This window comes from Rhinopithecus roxellana, chromosome 18, assembly GCF_007565055.1.
Source record: "Rhinopithecus roxellana isolate Shanxi Qingling chromosome 18, ASM756505v1, whole genome shotgun sequence".
NCBI lineage: Eukaryota > Metazoa > Chordata > Mammalia > Primates > Cercopithecidae > Rhinopithecus > Rhinopithecus roxellana.
The window spans coordinates 60,238,010-60,258,336 of NC_044566.1; the positions used below are offsets into that span (position 1 = coordinate 60,238,010).

General features: G+C 42.5%; 2 protein-coding genes across 3 annotated transcripts in view; one reads left to right on the forward strand and one right to left on the reverse strand.

The window, feature by feature from the left end:
* The first annotated feature begins 2,652 nt into the window (after nt 1-2,652).
* Nucleotides 2,653-10,783, forward strand: ZAR1L (zygote arrest 1 like). The gene is made up of 4 exons (XM_010367068.1): nt 2,653-3,330; nt 3,868-3,960; nt 5,715-5,789; nt 10,461-10,783. Exons 1-4 carry the CDS (start codon nt 2,677-2,679, stop codon nt 10,602-10,604), a joined length of 966 nt encoding a protein of 321 aa, XP_010365370.1. The 5' UTR covers nt 2,653-2,676; the 3' UTR covers nt 10,605-10,783.
* A 5,016-nt stretch (nt 10,784-15,799) lies between these two features.
* The window catches only part of FRY (FRY microtubule binding protein), a 271,683-nt gene continuing 267,155 nt past the window's right edge, over nt 15,800-20,327 (reverse strand). For both annotated transcript variants that reach the window (XM_030922400.1, XM_010367069.2), the window contains exon 61: nt 15,800-19,738. In XM_030922400.1, coding sequence (XP_030778260.1) covers nt 19,480-19,738 — 259 coding nt within the window. In that variant the 3' untranslated portion in view covers nt 15,800-19,479. The remainder of the gene's footprint in view (nt 19,739-20,327) is intronic.

Genomic DNA, 20,327 nt, shown 5'->3' on the forward strand with positions numbered 1-20,327 from the left:
CGTGAGCCACTGTGCCCGACCCATCTTTTTCATTCTTAGGATTCGGATCACCTGTCTTCCTCGCAGGCTGAATTGGAAGACCTGACTTGATATCTGAATTTGTTGGTTCTGTAACATGCCTAATACAAGGCTGAATAGGGTTTGTTGTAAGACCTACAAAGCCTTCAAGTGGATTCAGTAAGTGAGAGTTACTCCTATGGGGGCCTTGCTGCTTCCAGAAGGTGCTTGAGCGGTAAGCAGAAGCAACCTTGGATTAGAAAAGGGATGGGCTCCACTTGGTTCCTTAAGGACCATTTTAGTTTGATAATCAGTAATCCTTAGCTGTAGCAGGAGGCCTTACTAATGCAGATAGATTCTAAAGCTTTTGCTCTAAGTCTAATTCGCAAAGAAATACGTCTGTGATCCTTACTAATAACAGCTACCACTTACTGAACATTTTATGAGTTAGGCATTCTGCTTTGGGTTTTCAAGCAATACCATGTTTAATCTTACAGTAATCCTATAAATCGGTCAGTATTGTCAGATGAGGATGCTGAATCAAGTAGTTAAGTAATGTGCCTGGTAGTAAGGCCCAGGTTTGAATTCTAGTCTGTTTGACTTCATACACTTAACTAATCTGTGATTTATTCACCCTATAAATCAGAACAATTTGCTTTGTCCCCTTTTTGGGGGGGAGGGGTGTCTCACTAGGATTGGACTAGTGAGAACCTGTGGCATTTCACACAACTCTCAGAAATACATTTTCTCTCATTATATACACCCCCCTATACATTTATGTTTCTTGTTCTCTTTGTACCGGGGACTTGCCACTCATTAGCTCTACCATAATAGACTTTCTTACTTATTCTCTTCTAGTGCAGCTGCTCAAGGTACTATTTGTATTCAATTTACAATATGCTTTAATTTTTATTAAAAACTTATTTCCGGCTGGGCATGGTGGCTCACGCCTGTAATCACAGCACTTTGGGAGGCTGAGGTGGACAGATCACCTGAGGTCAGGAGTTCGAGACCAACCTGGCCAACATGGTGAAACCCCGTCTCTACTAAAAATACAAAAATTCACTGGGTGTGGTGGCATGTGCCTGTAATCCCAGCTGCTCGGGAGGCTGAGATGGGAGAATCGCTTGAACCCAGGAGGTGGAGGTTGCAGTGAGCCGAGATCATGTCACCGCACTCCCGCCTGGGAGACAGAGCGAGGAGACTCCATTTCAAACAAGCAAACAAAAACCCCAAAAACCATTGTTCCCTAAAAATTGTATGTATTTAATGTGCATGACATATTTTGATATATGTTCATAGTGAGATGATTACTACAGTCAAGCAATTAACATATCCATCTCTTCACATAATTACCTTTCTTTTGTGTGCGGTGAGAGGACCTGAAATCTCTCTTTGAAAATTTCCAGTATAAAATACAGTACCATAGTCATTACGCTGTAAATTAGATCTCTAGACTCATTCATTCTACCTAACTGTAACATTTTAGGCTCTGACCAGTCTCTCTCCATCCCTCCCAACTTCCTGTCCCTGGTAACCACCATTCTACTTTCTGCTTCTATGTATTTGACTTTTTCAGATTCCACATATCAGTGAGTTTATGCAGTAGTTTTCTATCTGGCTTATTTCACTTAGCATAATGTCCCCCAGTTTCACCCATGTTGTTGCAAATGGCAGTATCTCCTGTTTTTGTTTGTTTGTTTGTTTGTTTTTTGAGATGGAGTCTTGCTCTCTCTGTTGTCCAGACTGGAGAGCAGTGGCGTGATCTCAGCTCACTGCAACCTTCGCCTCCCGGGTTCAGGCGATTCTCCAGCCTCAACCTCCCGAGTAGCTGGGATTACAGGAGCGTGCCACCACACCCGGCTGATTTTCGTATTTTTATTAGAGGCAGGGTTTCACCATGTTCGCCAGGTTAGTCTCGAACTCCTGACCTCGGGTGAATCCACCTGCCTTGGCCTCCTAAGCTGCTGGGATTACAGGTGAGAGCCACTGCGCCCGGCCAGGATCTCCTGTTTTAAGACTGAATAATATTCCATTGTATAAATACGTGCCACAATTTCTCTATCCGTTCATCTGTTAACAGACATTTCGGTTGTTTCCATAACTTGGCTAATGTGGGTAATGCTACAACGAACAAGGAAGTGAAGATATCTCTTCAGGATATTGTTTCCATTTCCTTTGGGTAAATACCCAGTGGTGGGATTACTGGATTATCTGGTACTTCTATTCACTTTTTTAAGGGAACCTCCATACTGTTGTCCATAATGGCTGTACCTTAAAATATTACCTAACATTACCACATTACCTTACAAAGGATCTTTAGAATGGTCACTACAGGAATATATGAATTAATCATTAATTAAAGCAAATGTGTGAATAAGCTGGAAATGAAAAACAGCTTTGAAAAAAAGATTCCCTGAGCAGTGAATTGAAGAGGTAGGGAAAAGCAATTAGGTAGGAATCAGGTGGCAATTAGACATCTGTAGCTAGAGCTTCTCTTCTTCAATCAGGGTAATAGGCGGCAGCTCCCATTAGAATCTGAAATAAATGGAGAAGCCAGGAATGAATCTGAACCAACCTAATCAGGAGAAAGAAGGGGCGGATGAAGGAGGAAGGCAAAATAAGGACACAAACAAACTGGCTAGGGTATTAGGCTGCGCCTTAGCACCTGCTGAGCGGATGGAGCGCTTTGTCCGTGTTCCCTATGGCTTGTACCAGGGTTATGGGAACACAGTGCCTTTGGGCCAGTCTGGACTCTCAGGGCACAAACAGCCCGACTGGAGGCAAAATATGGGTCCCCCCACTTTTCTGGCCAGGCCAGGGCTGCTGGTGCCCGCGAACGCCCCTGACTACTGCATGGACCCTTACAAGAGGGCACAGCTTAAGGCCATTCTCTCCCAGATGAACCCCAGCCTGAGCCCTCGGCTGTGCAAGCCCAACACCAAGGAGGTGGGCGTGCAGGTGAGCCCGCGGGTGGACAAGGCTGTGCAGTGCTCGCTGGGGCCTCGCACCCTCAGCAGCTGCTCCCCCTGGGACGGCAGAGACCCCCGGGGGTCTCTGCCAGCTTGCGGGGTCACTTCGCCCGGCACCGGCCGCAGGAGCTTGATCCGCCTGCGGAGAGATGGGGACCACGCGGAGAGCAAGGCGCTCCCGGGCCCTGAGGAGGCCAGCCAGCCGCAGCCATCACCACCGAGGTCAGAAGCTGACAGGCAGGAGGAACCTGGGCAGCCGGAGGAATCCGGAGAGAAAGACGCCCTGTCCCCTCAGGAAACGAAGAGCAAGCAGGTGCCTGGAGACGCCGCCACCGAACGTCTCCGGAGGCCCAACTTCCAGGTGGATCCTCTCTTCCCTCTTCTTAGTCCTCGACCTGCCCCATCCTCTCCCTCCTTTTCCATCTATGGGGGCAATAAGAGCAAAATCTTCTCTCTCTTCTTCCATGTACTTGTTGAAGGAGAGGGAGCTCTGAAAATATGCATTTCACGTGGCCTGTATGTTTGGTAAGTTTTGGGTAAAATAGGTGCCAACCCAACTAAGCCTGTGAAAACCAACAGTCTGGCAACTACTGCTACTGGGGAATTTGGAGACGAAGAAGGGCTTCGAGTCTGTGATATTTGAAATCAGACTTTCGTTTTGGGAAGATTGTGCCGGTAGCATTGTGGAAAATGGATTGGAAAAGTACCAAAGACGGCAGCAAAAAGAATCCCAGAGTAATCTTTATGAGAGATGAGCAACTGAATTAATGCAGTAGTCTTGAGAATAGATATAAGTGAGGTTAAAGAAGTCATTTTTTTTCTTATACAAAGTCATAAAGAAGGATCTGGCTTTTTTCCCCTTGTATGATGGTAAAGTACTTTTCTTCTTTACTTTCAGTTTTTGGAACCAAAATATGGCTATTTTCACTGTAAAGATTGTAAGACCAGGTGGGAGAGTGCTTACGTGTGGTGCATTTCTGGAACGAACAAGGTAAGTAAAATGAGTAGGAGGTGAGAGAAGGATGGGGTGGGCACAGATGTTAAGCGAGGAAGAATCTGATTCCTGAGGAAGCATGACTGTCACAGACTTGTCTTGATCTTGGTGGCATCCCCGGTGCCAGGTGTACCGGAAGTGCTCAGTGAACGAATGGAACTGAATCGGACCTGAGTTTCCGAACCATACGCTGGCGTTATAGTTGACAAAATGTCAGGTTACTTAGATGAGCTTTTGTCCTTGTGTACACTGGAAGTTTTTGTAACCGTTTTTTAGTTGGTATGCTTGGAATAGGTCTGGGCCTTAGCGCTAGGAAATTTCCACTGTTTGTCCACAAGGTGGAGCAATAAGTGAAAAAACTTACTGTAAAGATTTCCCTGTGAGAGACTTAGGCTACGCCTAAGGTTTCCTTTGCCTCCTTCCTAATTGCCAACATATTAGGATTGGAAAAGACTTCACATTAAATTCTGCATTTCTTTATCTTCATGAATCCCGTAGGCTCTGGTCATTAGAGACCCTTGTTTGAGACTGAGAACAGCAGGCTGCCCCTAAGGCCTCCTCTTCTTTTCCTTGCCCTGTGCACCTCGTTTTGCAACAGTCTACATGGCCCGATGTTATTGCATTTGAGTGTGAACGCCCTGTGCTATCGCATGTTTAGAAATTGCCTTACTGGCCAAAGGACTGTGGAGAGAGAGGGCAAAGAGGCCTTGAGTTCCGGATGAAAACCTGACTTCTCACACTAGCTGTTTACTAGAGACCTGGAGAGGGAACAGATTTTTAAAACTGAAGTTGAATTTACTTCCTTCTCTTGCCAGAAGAAAAACGAGTTTAATTCAAACATTCCAAGGCACTAGGATACAAAGAACAAAACATAGAACTCGTTCTCAAGGAATTTATTTTGATAGGAGTGATGGAAACAAAATGTAATTTGGCAATACGTGCAGTAGCATCCTTCATATGGAAGCAGTACAGAGAGATAGCACAGGAAGGAGGGGATTAGCCCTGTCTGAGGGAAGACAGCTTGATGTCCAAGCAGGATTTTAAAGAATAAATAGGAGGAAGAGTTCACCAAGCAAGGAAGGGAGAAAATGTGCACAGGAAATTGCACAAAACCTTGAAAGCAGGTGGTATTGATAGGTAACCAGAAGTAATTTAAAGTTTAAGCCAGAAAATACTGAAAAATGAAACATGTAACAGCTAAAAGACAAGGACAAAAAGTATGACGGCCACTTCCCATTGAGTATCTACCGTGGTACTTGGTGTACATTATTAGGGAGTTTTCAGAACTATGGAAAAAGTAAGTATTAATAATGGTATTCCAGTTGGGTGCGGTGGCTCAGGCTTGTAATCCCAACACTTTGAGAGGCCGAAGTGGGTGGATCATTTAAGGCCAGGAGTTCGAGACCAGCCTGGCCAACATGGCAAAACCCAGTCTCTACTAAAAATACAATAAATTAGCCAGGTGTGGTGGCGGGCACCTGTAATCCCAGCTACTCGGGTGGGTAAGGCAGGAGAATCGCTTGAACCCAGGAGGCGGAGGTTATTATTCCAATTTTATGGGTAAGGAAAATTAGATTCAAAGAAAAAGTGATTAGTAAGAACTAGTATACCTTGAAACCTCAAGGGTAGAGGTTGGTAAAAGCAAGATACAAGGCAAGGGAATGGATTACTTAAATTAAGAACTGGGAGCCTCTGCAGGGTGTGGGTATGTATAAAAGCTTGTATTTTGAAAAAAACATATTTCTCTTTAGGTTTATTTCAAACAACTCTGTTGTAAATGCCAAAAGAGTTTTAATCCTTATCGAGTAGAAGCAATCCAATGTCAGGTGAGCATATGAAACGCTTCCATTGTGTCTATAATGTTTCATTCCTAAAATGAAGCCTGTGTGACAAAATGTTAGGATTTGATATAGCTGGATATTGGTATAGGAGTGTTCTGTATGTTTGAAATGTTATATTTTAGAAAAATGGAAGCATAAATTCTAGTTTGCATCTTTTTGGAAGGGAAAGAGGGGAAGATTCACTATTTCAAGTTGCCTTATGGGGTATGTGTGTGTGTCCTCTGACACCCTGGGCATAGTTAGAATGTAGTAATGTAAAAGGTAACTGCAATTAATTGTTTACTACATGCCACATTTTGAGATAGTGCTTTACATGCATTACCTCCTGTCATCTAATCTTTGTGGGAGATGTTATTTCCATTTTATAGGTCTGAAAGCTAAGTTCAAAAATAACTTTCCCAAGTTTAGATGGATAGTATCAGAGCTCTGACTGGATTCTATGGTGTCTCCAATGTTTAGAAATTCACAGAATTGGATGAGATCCTTAACTTGCTTTTTGTAATCAATATGTTTTTAAATCTAAGTCCTTAGTTAACAATATTTCTTCTTTTTCTATAATTAGTAGAAATAAATGGGCCGGGCGTGGTGGCTCACGCCTGTAATCCCAGCACTTTGGGAGGCCAAGGTGGGTGGATCACGAGGTCAGGAGTTTGAGACCAGCCTTGCCAATATGATGAAACCCTGTCTCTACTAAAAATACAAAAATTAGCCGGGCCTGGTGGCGGGCACCTGTAGTCCCAGCTACTCAGGAAGCTGAGGCAGAAAAATCGCTTGAACACGGGAGGTGGAGGTTGCAGTGAGCCAAGATGGTGCCACTGCACTCCAGCCTGGGTGACGGAGCAAGACTCCATCTCAAAAATAAATAAATAAATAAAATATATGATATTTTGAAAACTAGCTTATAAGTGATTCATCCTCTGATTTTCTAGTCTGACATTTTCAGTCTGATGTTCGATATAACTACTTATTAAACTGGGCTTAAATGTATTTTCTTTTTACTCCACCCCTTTTTCTTCTCTCTTGTGTTCACTTGAATTTTTTTAATATTTCATTTTCCTTTCTATAATTTTTTAATGTCCTTTTGATGGTTACCATAGAAAAAACATGACTATCTGACTTGTCAAAGTCTAAACTGTTAATCTTGCCTTTTTTTTTGAGACAATCTTGCCGTGTCGCCCAGGCTGGAGTGCAGTGGTGCAGGTGCAATCTTGGTTCACTACAAGCTCCGCCTCCTGGGTTCAAGTGATTCTCCTCCCTCAGCCTCCCAAGTAGCTGGGACTATAGGCGCCCACCACCACCACGCCTGGCTAATTTTTGTATTTTTAGTAGAGACAGGGTTTCACTATGTTGGCCAGGCTGGTCTCAAACTCCTGACCTCATGATCCACACGCCTCAGCCTCCCAAAGTGCTGGGATTACAGGCGTAAGCCACTGCACTCGGCCTAATCTTGCCTTTCACAGACAATGCAATGACTCCAGAACACTCTAACTACATCCTAACTTATATGCTATTATTGTATACTTATTTTACTTATATTTAAAATTTTATAAGATTATTGTGTATATTCATTTAGTTTTAGCTACACATTATTTCTGTTATTCTTTGTATCTTCTTGTTTCTAGGGCCACTTTCCTTTGACTTGGACTTTAATGTTTTCTATAGTATTGGTCTGGAGGTGACAAATTCTATTTTGTCCGGATATCTTTTTGTTTTTTGAGATAGAGTCTTGCTCTATCGCCCAGGCTGGAGTGGCATGATCTCGGCTCACTGCAACCTCTGACTCCTGGGTTCAAGTGATTCTCCTGCCTCAGCCTTCCCAGTAGCTGGGACTACAGACGCATGCCACCACGCCCGGCTAATTTTTGTTTTTTTAGTATAGACGGGGTTTCTCCATGTTGGCCAGGCTTGTCTCGAACTCCTGACCTCAGGTTATCCACCTGCCTCGGCCTCCCAAAGTGCTGGGATTATAGGCGTGAACCATCACACCCAGCCTTGGATACCTTTTTTTTTTTTTTTTGAGACAGAGTCTCGCTCTGTCGCCCAGGCTGGAGTGCAGTGGCCGGATCTCAGCTCACTGCAAGCTCTGCCTCCCGGGTTCATGCCATTCTCCTGCCTCAGCCTCCAGAGTAGCTGGGACTACAGGCGCTGCCACCTCGCCCGGCTAGTTTTTTGTATTTTTTAGTAGAGATGGGGTTTCACCGTGTTAGCCAGGATGGTCTCGATGTCCTGACCTCGTGATCCGCCCGCCTCGGCCTCCCAAAGTGCTGGGATTACAGGCTTGAGCCACCGCGCCCGGCCTGGATACCTTTTTAAGAGATATTTTCACTGGGCATAGAATTTCTAGGTTGGAAATAGTTCTTTCTGCCCTTTAAGGATCTGAATTTCATTGTTTCTATGAAACAGTATAGGTCTTACTGCATGTCTTTTGAAGTAATCTCCTCTTCTCTTTCCCCTTCTTAAATTTGCTTACTTCTCTTTGCCTTGGTTTTTCAGCAGTTTTACAATGATATGCCTATTGTAGTTTCTTTGTAATTGTCCTGCTTGAGTTTCATAGTGTTTCTTGAAACTGCAGCTTAAAGATTTTCAGTACTTTTGGGAAATTATCAACTGTTATCTTTTCAAATGTTACTTCTCCTATTCCTTCTTTCTTCCAATTACTCATACTAGACCTTTGCACCATATTTCTTTCTGTCTCTTATGTGCTTATCTATATTTTCCATGCTTTTACCTATTCCTGCTTTAGGCTGAATATTGTCTACTAAACCATCTTCCATTTGTATTTCTCATCTCAGCTCTTTTTAAATCTGTGATGAAAACATCCATTGAACTATTGATTTTATTTGTTGTATTTTTCTGTTCTAGAATTTTTTTTCTTTAGAAGAAAACTTCAGTTTTTCTTCTGGAAATATTAGTTTTATTTCCTTGAACATATTAGCACTTAGTGATTTTAAAATCTGTGTCAGAGAACTCCATTAACTCAATACCCTGTGAGTCTATTGCTTTCCTCTTGGCTTTCAAGCATGTTGTTGTGTCTCCTCATATACAGTACCTGGTTATTTTTGATTGAGTGCTAGCTATCACATGTGAAAAATCTATAGTGAGAGTAAACAGTCCCAGACATCAAGCGTTCACCTATTTCTGGGTTTTCATCTCTAATGCTCTGATAATTTCTCAGCGATTCAAACAGTTATTTTTAGCTCAGCGTTTGTAGTCATCCAGGAGACTTGGTTAGAATTACCTAATCCACCATTTCCAGAAGCAGAAATCTACCTTTAGGGTAAATCCTTATTTTATTGAGCCTTTCTTTGTAAGGATGTTGTGAGAATTAAATGAATTCATATATATAAAGTGCTTAAGAGAGTGCTAGGCACATAGTAAACACCATGTGAGTGTTACTTGTTAGAATTTTCTTATAAGGAGGCATATTCTTCAACAGAACAGTTTGATTAAATCATGTTTAAGACTGCAATTAGAATAATAAAAATGTCTGTTTTCACAATATAAAAAGGTACATCTTGGCCAGGCATGGTGGCTCACGCCTGTATTCCCAGCACTTTGGGAGGCCAAGGCGGATGGATCACCTCAGGTCAGGAGTTCAAGACCAGCGTGGCCAACATGGTGAAACCCCATCTCTACTAAAAAATACAAAAATTAGCTGGGCCTAGTGGCGAGTGCCTGTAATTCCAGCTACTCAGGAAGCTGAGGCAGGGACAATTGCTTGAACCTAGGAGATGAAGGTTGCAGTGAGCCAAGATCTCACCACTGCACTCCATCCAGACTGGGAGACAGAGTGAGACTCCGTCTCCAAAATAAATAAATAAATAAATAAATAAATAAATAAATAAATAAATAAATAAATAAAGTAAATCTTGACTTATTCTGTGTGGCTATGGGACATGTAGAAAATAGAACAGTGATTATCAATGTCAAAGATTGGCAGAGTTGGGGGGATGGAACTAGGGTAATGTACCAGTTTCCATAGGATATTAGTTTTAATTATTGGAAGACAGAAATGAGATAATGGTCAAAAGGCACTGTTTTAGATCCTAGTAAAGGTTGGACACGACTGGAAAGAAACATTACTTCCCTCCAGAATACCCCTCTCTACCAGTTTTAACCACCCAAAATATATTCAGACATTGCCAAATGCCCACTGGGGTTGGAGATGGAGTAAAATCACCCCTGGTTGAGAACATCTGCTGTAGTCTTTTTTAAATGTTCACTTAATTCCTACCCACTGCCACTCACCCTGACCTGTCTACAAATCTAAAAATCTACATAGTGAAGAAACTCTATAAAACTCTTGATTAATTTTTTTCTCTTACACTATGTTGCCTTGACTGGTTCAGCTACAAATATAAAAATCTACAGAGTGAAGAAATTCTACAAAACTCTTAAATTCTTCTTTTACATTATGTTGTCTTGATTGGCTCCGCAGTATTCTCTTGAATATCTTCTGTGATCATCTTGAAAAAATATTTGACATTTAATGTGATACAAGTAATTTTGCACAACTTGGTCTTGGCCTTCTTGTAGGACTCAGAGGATGAAGGTTTCCAGCGATAGGGTAATAGGGAGCAGTACTGTGATTTGAGGATTACATTTGAAACACTAAACCAATCATTTCGTGTCCAAACTCTTCCTTGTTTCCTAAAGACCTGCTCAAAGTCTCATTGTTCCTGTCCTCAAAAGAAAAGACACATTGATCTAAGGAGGCCTCATCGACAAGAACTGTGTGGTCGCTGCAAAGACAAGAGATTCTCCTGTGGCAATATTTACAGCTTTAAACATGTGATGTAACTTGTACAGTGTGACTTGTACAGGACCTCTGAGCTCTTCTTGTAACTGACTGTGCTGTATTCCTTTTTTGCAACTTGGCTCTGACCTGGCATTGGAAAATGGCTAGGCTTTTGTACTTTTTGTAGGTTGTGTAACAATTGTACAATGTGAATAGAAGAAAATAAATGCATGTGAACTAGACCATGAAGCCACATTAATTGGTGATCCTAGTATGAAAACATCAATATATGGCATTGGGAAATGGTAGATACCGTCACTTATATGAAGGGGAACTAATGAAGAAAATAGCCATTCTTTTGACAAATTTGTATAAGTCGGATGTTCTAAGCACTGGTTCTAAGTGTTATATATAGAGATGATGAAGGGGCAAGGTCCTTCCTTCAAGTATGCACAACTATAGCAAATGCTGAAGCAGCCTTTAGCATGTGCCGTGCATTGCTATAACTCACCACAGCAGCCATATGAAGTAGGAGCTATTGTACCTTTTCATAGTTGAGGAGATGGAGGCACACAGAGGCCAGAGCAGAGTGCCAGGATTTAAACCAGGTAGAGTAGGACTTGCTTCATGCTTTCACAATTACATTTATACTTCTCAAGTTCAGAATGGGATAAATGCCATGAAGGAAACGGAGCTATGGGAGTAATCTTTTAGACAGGGTGGCTGGGAAGAGGTGACATGAGATTGAGACCTGCAGGATGAAGGAAGCTGGGAGAAGATGGTTTTGATCTAAGGGAACAGCAGGAGCAAAGGCCTTGAGTGGCTGAGGAATAGGATCCTCCTGGGGCTGACATGGGGCATGAGGCTGCAGAAGACAGGGCTCTGATCACAAAGGGTTCTCAAGGTCACGTTTAAGCAAATGACAGCCCATGAGGGGCTTTCAACAGTGCAGACACATTCTCACTTCAAAAAGCTCACTTTAGAGGGAGACCGGTTGGGAGGTTAATGAACACATGAGCAAACTGATGGCTTGGACAAGGGTGGTAGCCAGGGACAGGAAGAGAAATCCATGGGTTTAAGATAATGTTTGAAAATGTGCAGGGCTGGCAGTGGAAGATGGAGGAAATAAACAATGACTCTTAATGTGCTTTGAGCTGCAGGGTGAATGGAATTGAGAGCTATACCAGGTAGGAGGCATGTTCTGGGGTCAGGTTACCTACCTGCAAATCCTGGCTGCCGTACTTAAGAGATAATTTTGGGCAAGTCACTCTCTATCCCTCAGTTTACCTATCTGTAAAATGGAGATGATGATAGTCCTCACACCACCAAGAGATAGGAACTAAAGGAGTTGAGGCATGTTCATCACTTAGAATAATTAGTGCCTGTCACTTTGAGGGCTCGATACATTTACCTCTTATTTTAGTGGAGCTATTTAGTAATGTGGGGAAGGGCTTCTGTTTTCAACATAAGTCTGAAGTGCTGGAGACATCCAAATGGAGATGTCATGCAGCCTACTGGGTATACGTATCTGGAATTTAGGAGGTAAGTCAGAGTTAGGGATAGATTTGGAGATAAATAGCTTTTAAAACCATGGGCCTGGATGGAATCACCTGCACCAAAATCTCACAAATCACCACTAATTAACTAATGTAACCAAACACCACCTGTTCCAACAACCTATGGAAATAAAAAAATTTAAAAATATAGTTTCACAGAAGCAGGAAAAAAGGGAGTACAACACAGGGCTCTGGGGGCATACCAACACTTAGAGCAATGATTCTAAAACCTTAACATCCCAGGAGTCACTGGGTGAGCTTGTTAAATGAAGATTCTGATTCAGTAGGTCTGGGGTCTGAGACCGCAAATCTAGGAAGCTCCCAGATGCCATCAATGCTGCTGGTTCCCCAGACTATACTTAGAGTAGCAGGAACTTAGAGGTTAGATGAAAGGTGAGGTCAAGAGGGATAGGAAGAGGATGAGGAGATGAAAATGAAGAAGAAACAGTATTTCCAGAAGGAAGGAAAGTCAACTGAGTCAAATCCTGCTGGGAGGTCGGGAAAGGTGACGACAGGTCCATCGGATTTGGCAGCATGGAGGTGACAGGTGAGGCTGAAGAGAGAAGTTTCCATGGAATGGCGTGGATGGAAGCAGTGTTAAAGTCCAAATAGTGAAGAGAAGTGGTACTTCCTAGATGTTTTGCTGTAAGAAAGCAGAGAAACTGGTGATAGCTAGAATGGCATTTGGGGAAAGGGGAGGCACTGAGTATGTTGGCATATTAAAGGGAATCATTTAGAGAAGCTGATGGCAGAGCAGAGAGGGGAATGTCTGCAGGAGCAAAGCCCTTGAATAGGCAGCAGAGATGGGGTCCAGAGCGCCAGTGGAGCAATTGGCCCGAGGGGAGCAGTGATATTCCTTTGATTAGAAAAGGATGAAGCACCTAGAATATAGGGCTAAAGATAAGTATATTTTTGGTGGGGAAGGTGAGACTCATTTGTTTACTCAATGAATTATGAAGCAAAGCCATCAGCTGAGACAGGATGCTGATGAGGAGAGAGGAAAATATGAGAAATAACTTTCTCAGGCATTAGGAAATTGAAATGATCAGGAAGGTATAAGTGTATTACAAGATTGTCCGATAGTGTTGAGATTTGACACTTTCTTGGTTGCAGTCGCATACTAGCGTCACACTTCTAGTAATGAAGACGCTTCTAGTAGTGAAGATATTACTAGAAATGTAACATTACCAGTGTCATTGTTTGTGTGACACTACATGTGTGACTTGCACTCTAGTAATATCTTCATCTTTGTAATGCCACACTTCTGGTGCAGCTGTGGAAAGAGTCAGTTTCAGGTTCAACCAGACTTGGCGTTTAACCAGCTGAGTAAGACAGAGTTAGGGCATCCCTTGTGAATGTCAGCAAGGGAGGGATTATAATGACCCATGGAATTTAAACATGCTCCAAAGGGGAGTAAAGACATGTGAGGGCCACAGACTGATACTCATTACGGGAGAATTGTTAGAGGGGTGGGGGCTGGAGTAAAGGAGAACTGGGAAAATTCCTGAGTAGGGGGCCTGAAGGTGGGATTCTGGAGCTGGTTCACTTACTGCTATGAATCAGGTTTTGGTATAGCCAGGAAATTGGATGGCATTTCACCCGGTCATTGGCTTCCTTGCTGTCCCTTCGACAAAGTGATCCTGCTCCTCCTTCAGGGTCTCTGCGTGTGTTTTTCCCTTTGCTGGAATGCTCTTTTCCCTGGATATCCATTGTATCCCCCACTTCATTCAGATCTCTCCTCAGATATCACTGGGTAGAACAGAGTGAAAATGCCTGGAGGTAAGAATGTTAACAGGATGAGAGAAAAAAGATTTCGTACAGGTTATACACAAGACTCCCGAAGTCCTGGAAATGACATCGGAAGCTGGGGTGAGCAAGAAGCTGTAGTCTCTCCGATGAATAAGGGGCAGGAAGCAGGAGGGCTTTAGGTCAGCAGTTCCCAAGCCCGGCTGCAATTCAAAATTATCAGAGGAGCGTTATAAAGGATTTAAGGGGCCGGGCGCAGTGGCTCAAGCCTGTAATCCCAGCACTTTGGGAGGCCGAGACGGGCGGATCACGAGGTCAGGAGATCGAGACCATCCTGGCTAACACGGTGAAACCCCATCTCTACTAAAAATACAAAAAACTAGCCGGGCGAGGTGGCGGGCGCCTGTAGTCCCAGCTACTCAGGAGGCTGAGGCAGGAGAATGGCGTAAACCCAGGAGGCGGAGCTTGCAGTGAGCTGAGATCTGGCCACTGCACTCCAGCCTGGGCGGCAGAGCGAGACTCCGTCCCCCCCCCAAAAAAAAAAAAAAAGGATTTAAGGGATCCGCAGGGAGGCCTAAGCCTCAGGATTTTTAAAAAGCTTCCCCAGTGCTTCTAATGCAGTTGAGGGTCACAGCCATTGCTGTGGATGACAGTGATGGGGTTGGGGAAGGAGGTGGCTAGTACAGCCAGGTGGCAAGAATTTTGGCTTTTTGAAATAGAGATGAGGAGAGAAGAGTTGGACATAGTAAAGGGGACCTGGAGGAATCTCTTCATTCTCCTGGCCGAGGAGCGCCTGGAAGTTCGCACCAGGTGGCCCAAGTTCTTGGAATCTGAAATTCAAATACAATATCCATGCAAGTTTGCTGTTAAAAGAGGGATCTGGATTATAGAAGATGGTGACAGAGAAGGAGGCATCTGCCAGGAAACTGATCTGTAAGTGGATGCAGTAAATTCTAGCCACTCACTCACTGTGACCTCAAATAGGAAACAAAGTTACAAAAAGATCAATGACAGATCTGGGTAGAATCACTACACCAGCAGCCTACGTGGAAAAACAATTGGGGGTATGCTTTAGAAGAAGAAAGAGCACTTTGCTATGTAGGAAGTTTTTCCCAGTTCAGTGTCTTTCAGAGTGGAGTGTGGCTGTTGCAATGCTGATTTGAGGGATCCTGCGCTGGACAGTTCATTGTCTTTCAGAGTGGAGTGTGGCTGTTGCAATGCTGATTTGAGGGATCCTGCGCTGGATTTACCAAATTGGTCTCTAGAGGGGTCAACCTGAGGGATTCTGCATTTTTGACAAATACCCTGGGGTGATTCTTAGGGCTGAGAACAGAGAAAGCAATGTTCCGATCTTGGCAGTGGATTAGAATCATCTGAGGAATCTTAAACAGCGCTGGAGTTTGAGCACAGCTTCAGACCAATTAAAACAATGAAGAGGAAGCCTGAGTGTTGGGGTTTTAAGTCCTCGACATGATTTAATGTGCATCTGAGATTTTGAGCCCATTACCTGCACTCTAATTTTTATGAGCAATCCCAGTCCTGGCCATATGTATGTCTTTAGCCCAGACTTTGCTCCTCAACAACAGACTCACATATCCACCTGTTTACTCACCATCTTGTCTTGGATATCAGACATCTCAAAGTTAACATGTCTGAAGAATAATCTTGGTTTCTACCTCCCAAACATGCATTCCCTCATCGCAGTTAGCGGCAACTCCATTCCTCCAGTGGTTTGGACCCAACTCTCTCCCATTCCATGTGTCATTGGTGAGCCCTGTCAGCTTTAGCTCTGAACTATTTCCAGAACATGCCCACAACTAATCACTTCTGTTGCTAGTACCCTAGCTCAAGCCAGCATCGCCTGGTGACTGCACTATTGCCACAGCCGTCTCTCTAGTCTTCCTGCTTCTACCTCTGCCCATCTACAGTCTGTTCTGCACATAGCAGCCACAGTGATCCTTTAAAAAAATTATTTTTATTGTGGCAAGACATATAACATAAAATTTGCCATTTTAAAGTACACAATTCATTGGCATTAAGTACATTCACAGTGCTGTATAACCACCACAACAGAACTTTTGTTATAGAGGTTTTCTTCATCATCCCAAATGGAGTAATCCTTTTAAACATAAGTCACAGCATGTCACTACCCTGCCCGCAAACATTCACTGGCTTCCCATCTTGCTCAGCAAGGGACAAAGTCCTGCTGTGGCCCACAGAGCTTTTGGCTGTCCTCTCTGAATGCTCTCTTCACTCATTTCACCCGGTCACTGGCTTCCTTGCTGTCCCTTCAACAAAGTGATCCTACAGCTCCTTCAGGGTCTCTGCGTGTGTTTTTCCCTTTGCTGGAATGCTCTTTTCCCTGGATATCCATTGTATCCCCCACTTCATTCAGATCTCTCCTCAGACATCACCCTATTAGAGTGACAGCTAAGATAGCCCCGTCCGCATTACTCACTGTTTTGTTCTTCATGGCACTAATCATTACCCAACATAGACAAGCACCTCTTCCTCCACTCAAATGTAGGAGCCTCATGGGAACAGGGACCACCTCTGTTTTGATAGCTGCGGTATCCTCTAAAACAGTGCCTAGCCCAGAGTGGGTACGCAATCAATATTTACTGAACAAAGAAATATCCGGGGTCATGATAGGTATTCAAATATTAATTGATCTAAAACAAATGCACTGAAAACTTTAAAAACTAGTTTCATTGAGATACAATGAACACACCCTAATACTCACCCGTGGACACTGATTTTCTTGTTGTTAAGGAGGGCATCGGGAAGCACGTGTTAGTTATTGATGTAAGCAGCCTGGAGGCACCCTTATTCTTTCCAGAATTCTACAGTTCACTGAAAAGATCATTGTTTGTTAGGACTTGGAACCAGAAGAGCCTTGAGACCTACCTCTGGATGTTCATGCATGTGTGTGATGCCTACAATTACAGGCATCTTGATTTCACAGCAACGCCAGCACATTTTCTTAACATCTCACCAATGTTAGATGGGTTAGAGGTGGGAATGACATTCACGTGCCTCTAAAAATGTGCAGTGCCTTTTCTAAAACACTGTATTTGGAGACCATAATTTTAATCAAGTGATGTCTAAGTTACAGAGCACCTGTCTGGATTGCTTTATTCTGCAGGTGGATACAAAGTGGATCATGTTTCAGTGCTAGAAAACAGTGAGACACAAGGAGGCATCTTTCTTATCACTGAGGCATCTGTTAAATATCTACCCTTTCCTTTGGTACCTCTACTTCTTTGTATCCCTGGGGAAGGCAATTAACACTAATGCTTCTGTAACAGAGGCACAGAGGAATAGCCGACAAGATTTGACTGGTAGATCTTAAGTTATTGCTGGGCTCTGCTGGAGTGGGGCTGCATCCTACACAATTTTTCCCATCTCCACTTAAAGTAGAGGAGGTGAAGAGATAGAGGAAAAGTAGAAGAAACCTTTCACATTAATACATCTCCTTTTAAAAATAAAATTGAGAAAAACACAAACCACTGCTTCATATGTTAATATCTTAGATTGCAATGTACTGTTGAAATCTTTTTTTTCTTTCTTTCTTGTTTAAGAGTAAAACACCGCAGTGGTTCTCTGCTGGGTAAGCAGGCATGGTAGAAAATTCAATTCATGACGAATCTGTTCTTTCTACTGTGGCTCCCAACAAGACTCTCTGAAAGTTGTCTACTGTGGTTACCCACGGAAACCTTTATTTTATGAGGTATTTTTCAGAGAGATCACGATTCAGTTGTTTCTACAAATCATAGCAAATCATCTTTCAGGCAAGTTGAAAAAATAAATCATCAGAAAAATATGTTGTCAGCAGTCCAGAAAATTATTAAAATCTAGTAGTTGTATCTGTGGTAACATAAAAAAAAAAAATCCTAGGTTAGGCTCTCTTCTGTAGGATACTCCTAGAATATTATTACTGCCAATGATTCAGTAGCCATATGCTAGTAAAGCAAGTTATATTTGTTGGTCCATGTAAAATATGAGTAGGAAGACAGCATAACTGAGATTGTTACATATTTCTCCCTGTGTTCCTGTTTTCTTAGTGGGGTAGGTAGGGGATAGGTGTTGGTGACAGAATTAAAACTCTACTACTTTTTCCTGCTCACTATAGAATCAATTTCCAAATTTGAAGGATGACAATCTAATTATAGCTTATAGAGAATTAGAGCTCTCACTTTTTTCTGATTTTTCTCTTTTGTTGATTACACAGAATTGGTTGAAGCTCACAGTTTTGATGCCAACTTCCAAAGAGATTATACTTACTTCCAGCTTCACAGGGCCATGCATGGCATGACCCCCATGGGTGCCATTCAGAGCATATACGTGAGGGGTGCCCCTTGGGGTTATTACTTTGGCAACCCATATGCAGAACTTCATGTGTGCCCAGGACAAACATTTTCATTAATCAGAAATAAAGTCCATGGTCAACATGTATTTTGTTCTTCTTCTTCTTCTTCTTTTTTTTTTTAGTCTAAAGAAAGTTCTGAACAGAATATCAATTAAGCTTACATCACAAAAACTTTAAATGTATTTACAGAGTGAATAAGTTACATAGATAAACTCTGAATATGTTTTTGCTGTGCAACAAGTTCACATGCACACATCTAACACTTGACAGCATTAAGTTTAAGGAGAGAACTTAAGAATGGCCCTTTACATATATATTACACATAAAATATGACATTTAAGAAACAAAGAAACAACTCATAGTTTACCTTTATGATTCTACTTCTGGCTATCCAAACAGATATTAAAATATGCATGCCTGACAGGTGAAAAGACGTGGAATTTATATTGTGAATAGTTTTCTCTACAAAATGGCAAAGTTAATTAAAATTAACACTCATCCTTCAGCAGTATAAATATGCTCATAAAAGCAACCTTCTAGTAAAAAGCAGCCAAGATCCTGAAAAAGAGTCTATCTGGACCATTTTTGGTGCAAAGAGATCCAGGGCTTTCAGAAACAGTAGCCTAGCAACATAAGAAAGGTAGTTCATAGCAGCTCCTTTTAGATACAGCAATTGTATTCAAATTACAGTGTACATTACATTGCAGTCCGTTTACAATTCCCTTTTCACATACACAGGCTGTCAGCGTTTGACCGTCTTACAGTTTTCAGTGGCCAGCTTCATGTTGCCTGCCCCTTTCTCAGCCCACCAAAGAAAGGAAAAAGAAAAAAGAAAAGAAAATGGAACAAGAAAGGGAAAGAATGTACATGTTTGATAATATAAAATTTTTTGAGTGAAGAAAACATTGCACTTTTGCCAATCTAAAATCATTTCTAGAAAGGAAGGTACTGTTCAGTGTAGTCAGCTTTGGTATGCAACGGAAGTCACTTCTTCAGTAGTGAGTTGCATATGCTTGGTCAAACGTAACACATTTGTGCCACACAGCGTGACGGGTGGAGTCTGTCCAGGACATTCTAAGCTACCTTGGTTCTTATAGTATTGCTACACATTGGAAGTTCTGTCATCCTCTTTAGAAAAAGCCCTACAGGTAACAAGAGGGAGAACAGTCTGTCCAAGCCTTTTGAAGGCCGAGAAGACATCGAATGATGTCGCCCCAGCATGGCAGCACTGCCAGTTTGGAACCCAGTGGGGACAGGAGGCTCCTGTCAGAGACTAGTGCCAGAAACACTGGAGTCTGGAAGAAAAGTAGTGAGGACTCGGTAACTCTGGGCCCTGCGGATCATGTCCCGGATCTCCATGTTCAGCTCCATCAGCTTGGTGCAGATCTCGGTCAGGCTCTGGTTAGACCCCACCAGGGCATAAGTACCCGTCTGTCCCAGAGTTTGGTGACGGAAATAAATATTCAGTAGTGTCTGGACCTCATCATCAGAACTGCTTCCAAAGATGTCATTGGGCCACAGACTTCTGCAGTCAAAAATAATAGCACAGATTAGAGGCACTATAAAAAGTTGGGAGCTTATGAGTCTTCATTAATATAAGAATATTACTTTTTGAAAAGGCTTCATTGAGATGGAATTCTCCTATTAGGTAATTCACTCATCTAAGGTACACAATTCAGTGGGTTTTAGTATATTCAGAGTTGTGCAAACATCACCATAATCAATTTTAGATTATTGAATATTTTGATATCAGAAGTATAAAAATATCAGAATGGAATCTGATACTCTTAAAACATTTACCTTATTTGCTATAGCCTTCTGGTTTCAATGAATGTGAATATAATCTCAGGATGTAGGGGCAAAACCAAAAAGGATATATTCAAATGTTAGTTAAAAATTATACGAAGGTATATTTTGAAGTGCTTCAGCATGTTGTCATTTTAGGGATGACAAATGGCCAGAACCAACACCAACACTTTCAACATGTAGTGTTCTGAAAGCTGAGTGTTTCCGGTTTGGCAGCGGTAAAGATCTGAGAAGAGACCTGTAAAATATCTAGCTGTCCATAGTGGGCTAGACTCCAACCATGACAGACTAACAACCAGGTGCGCATT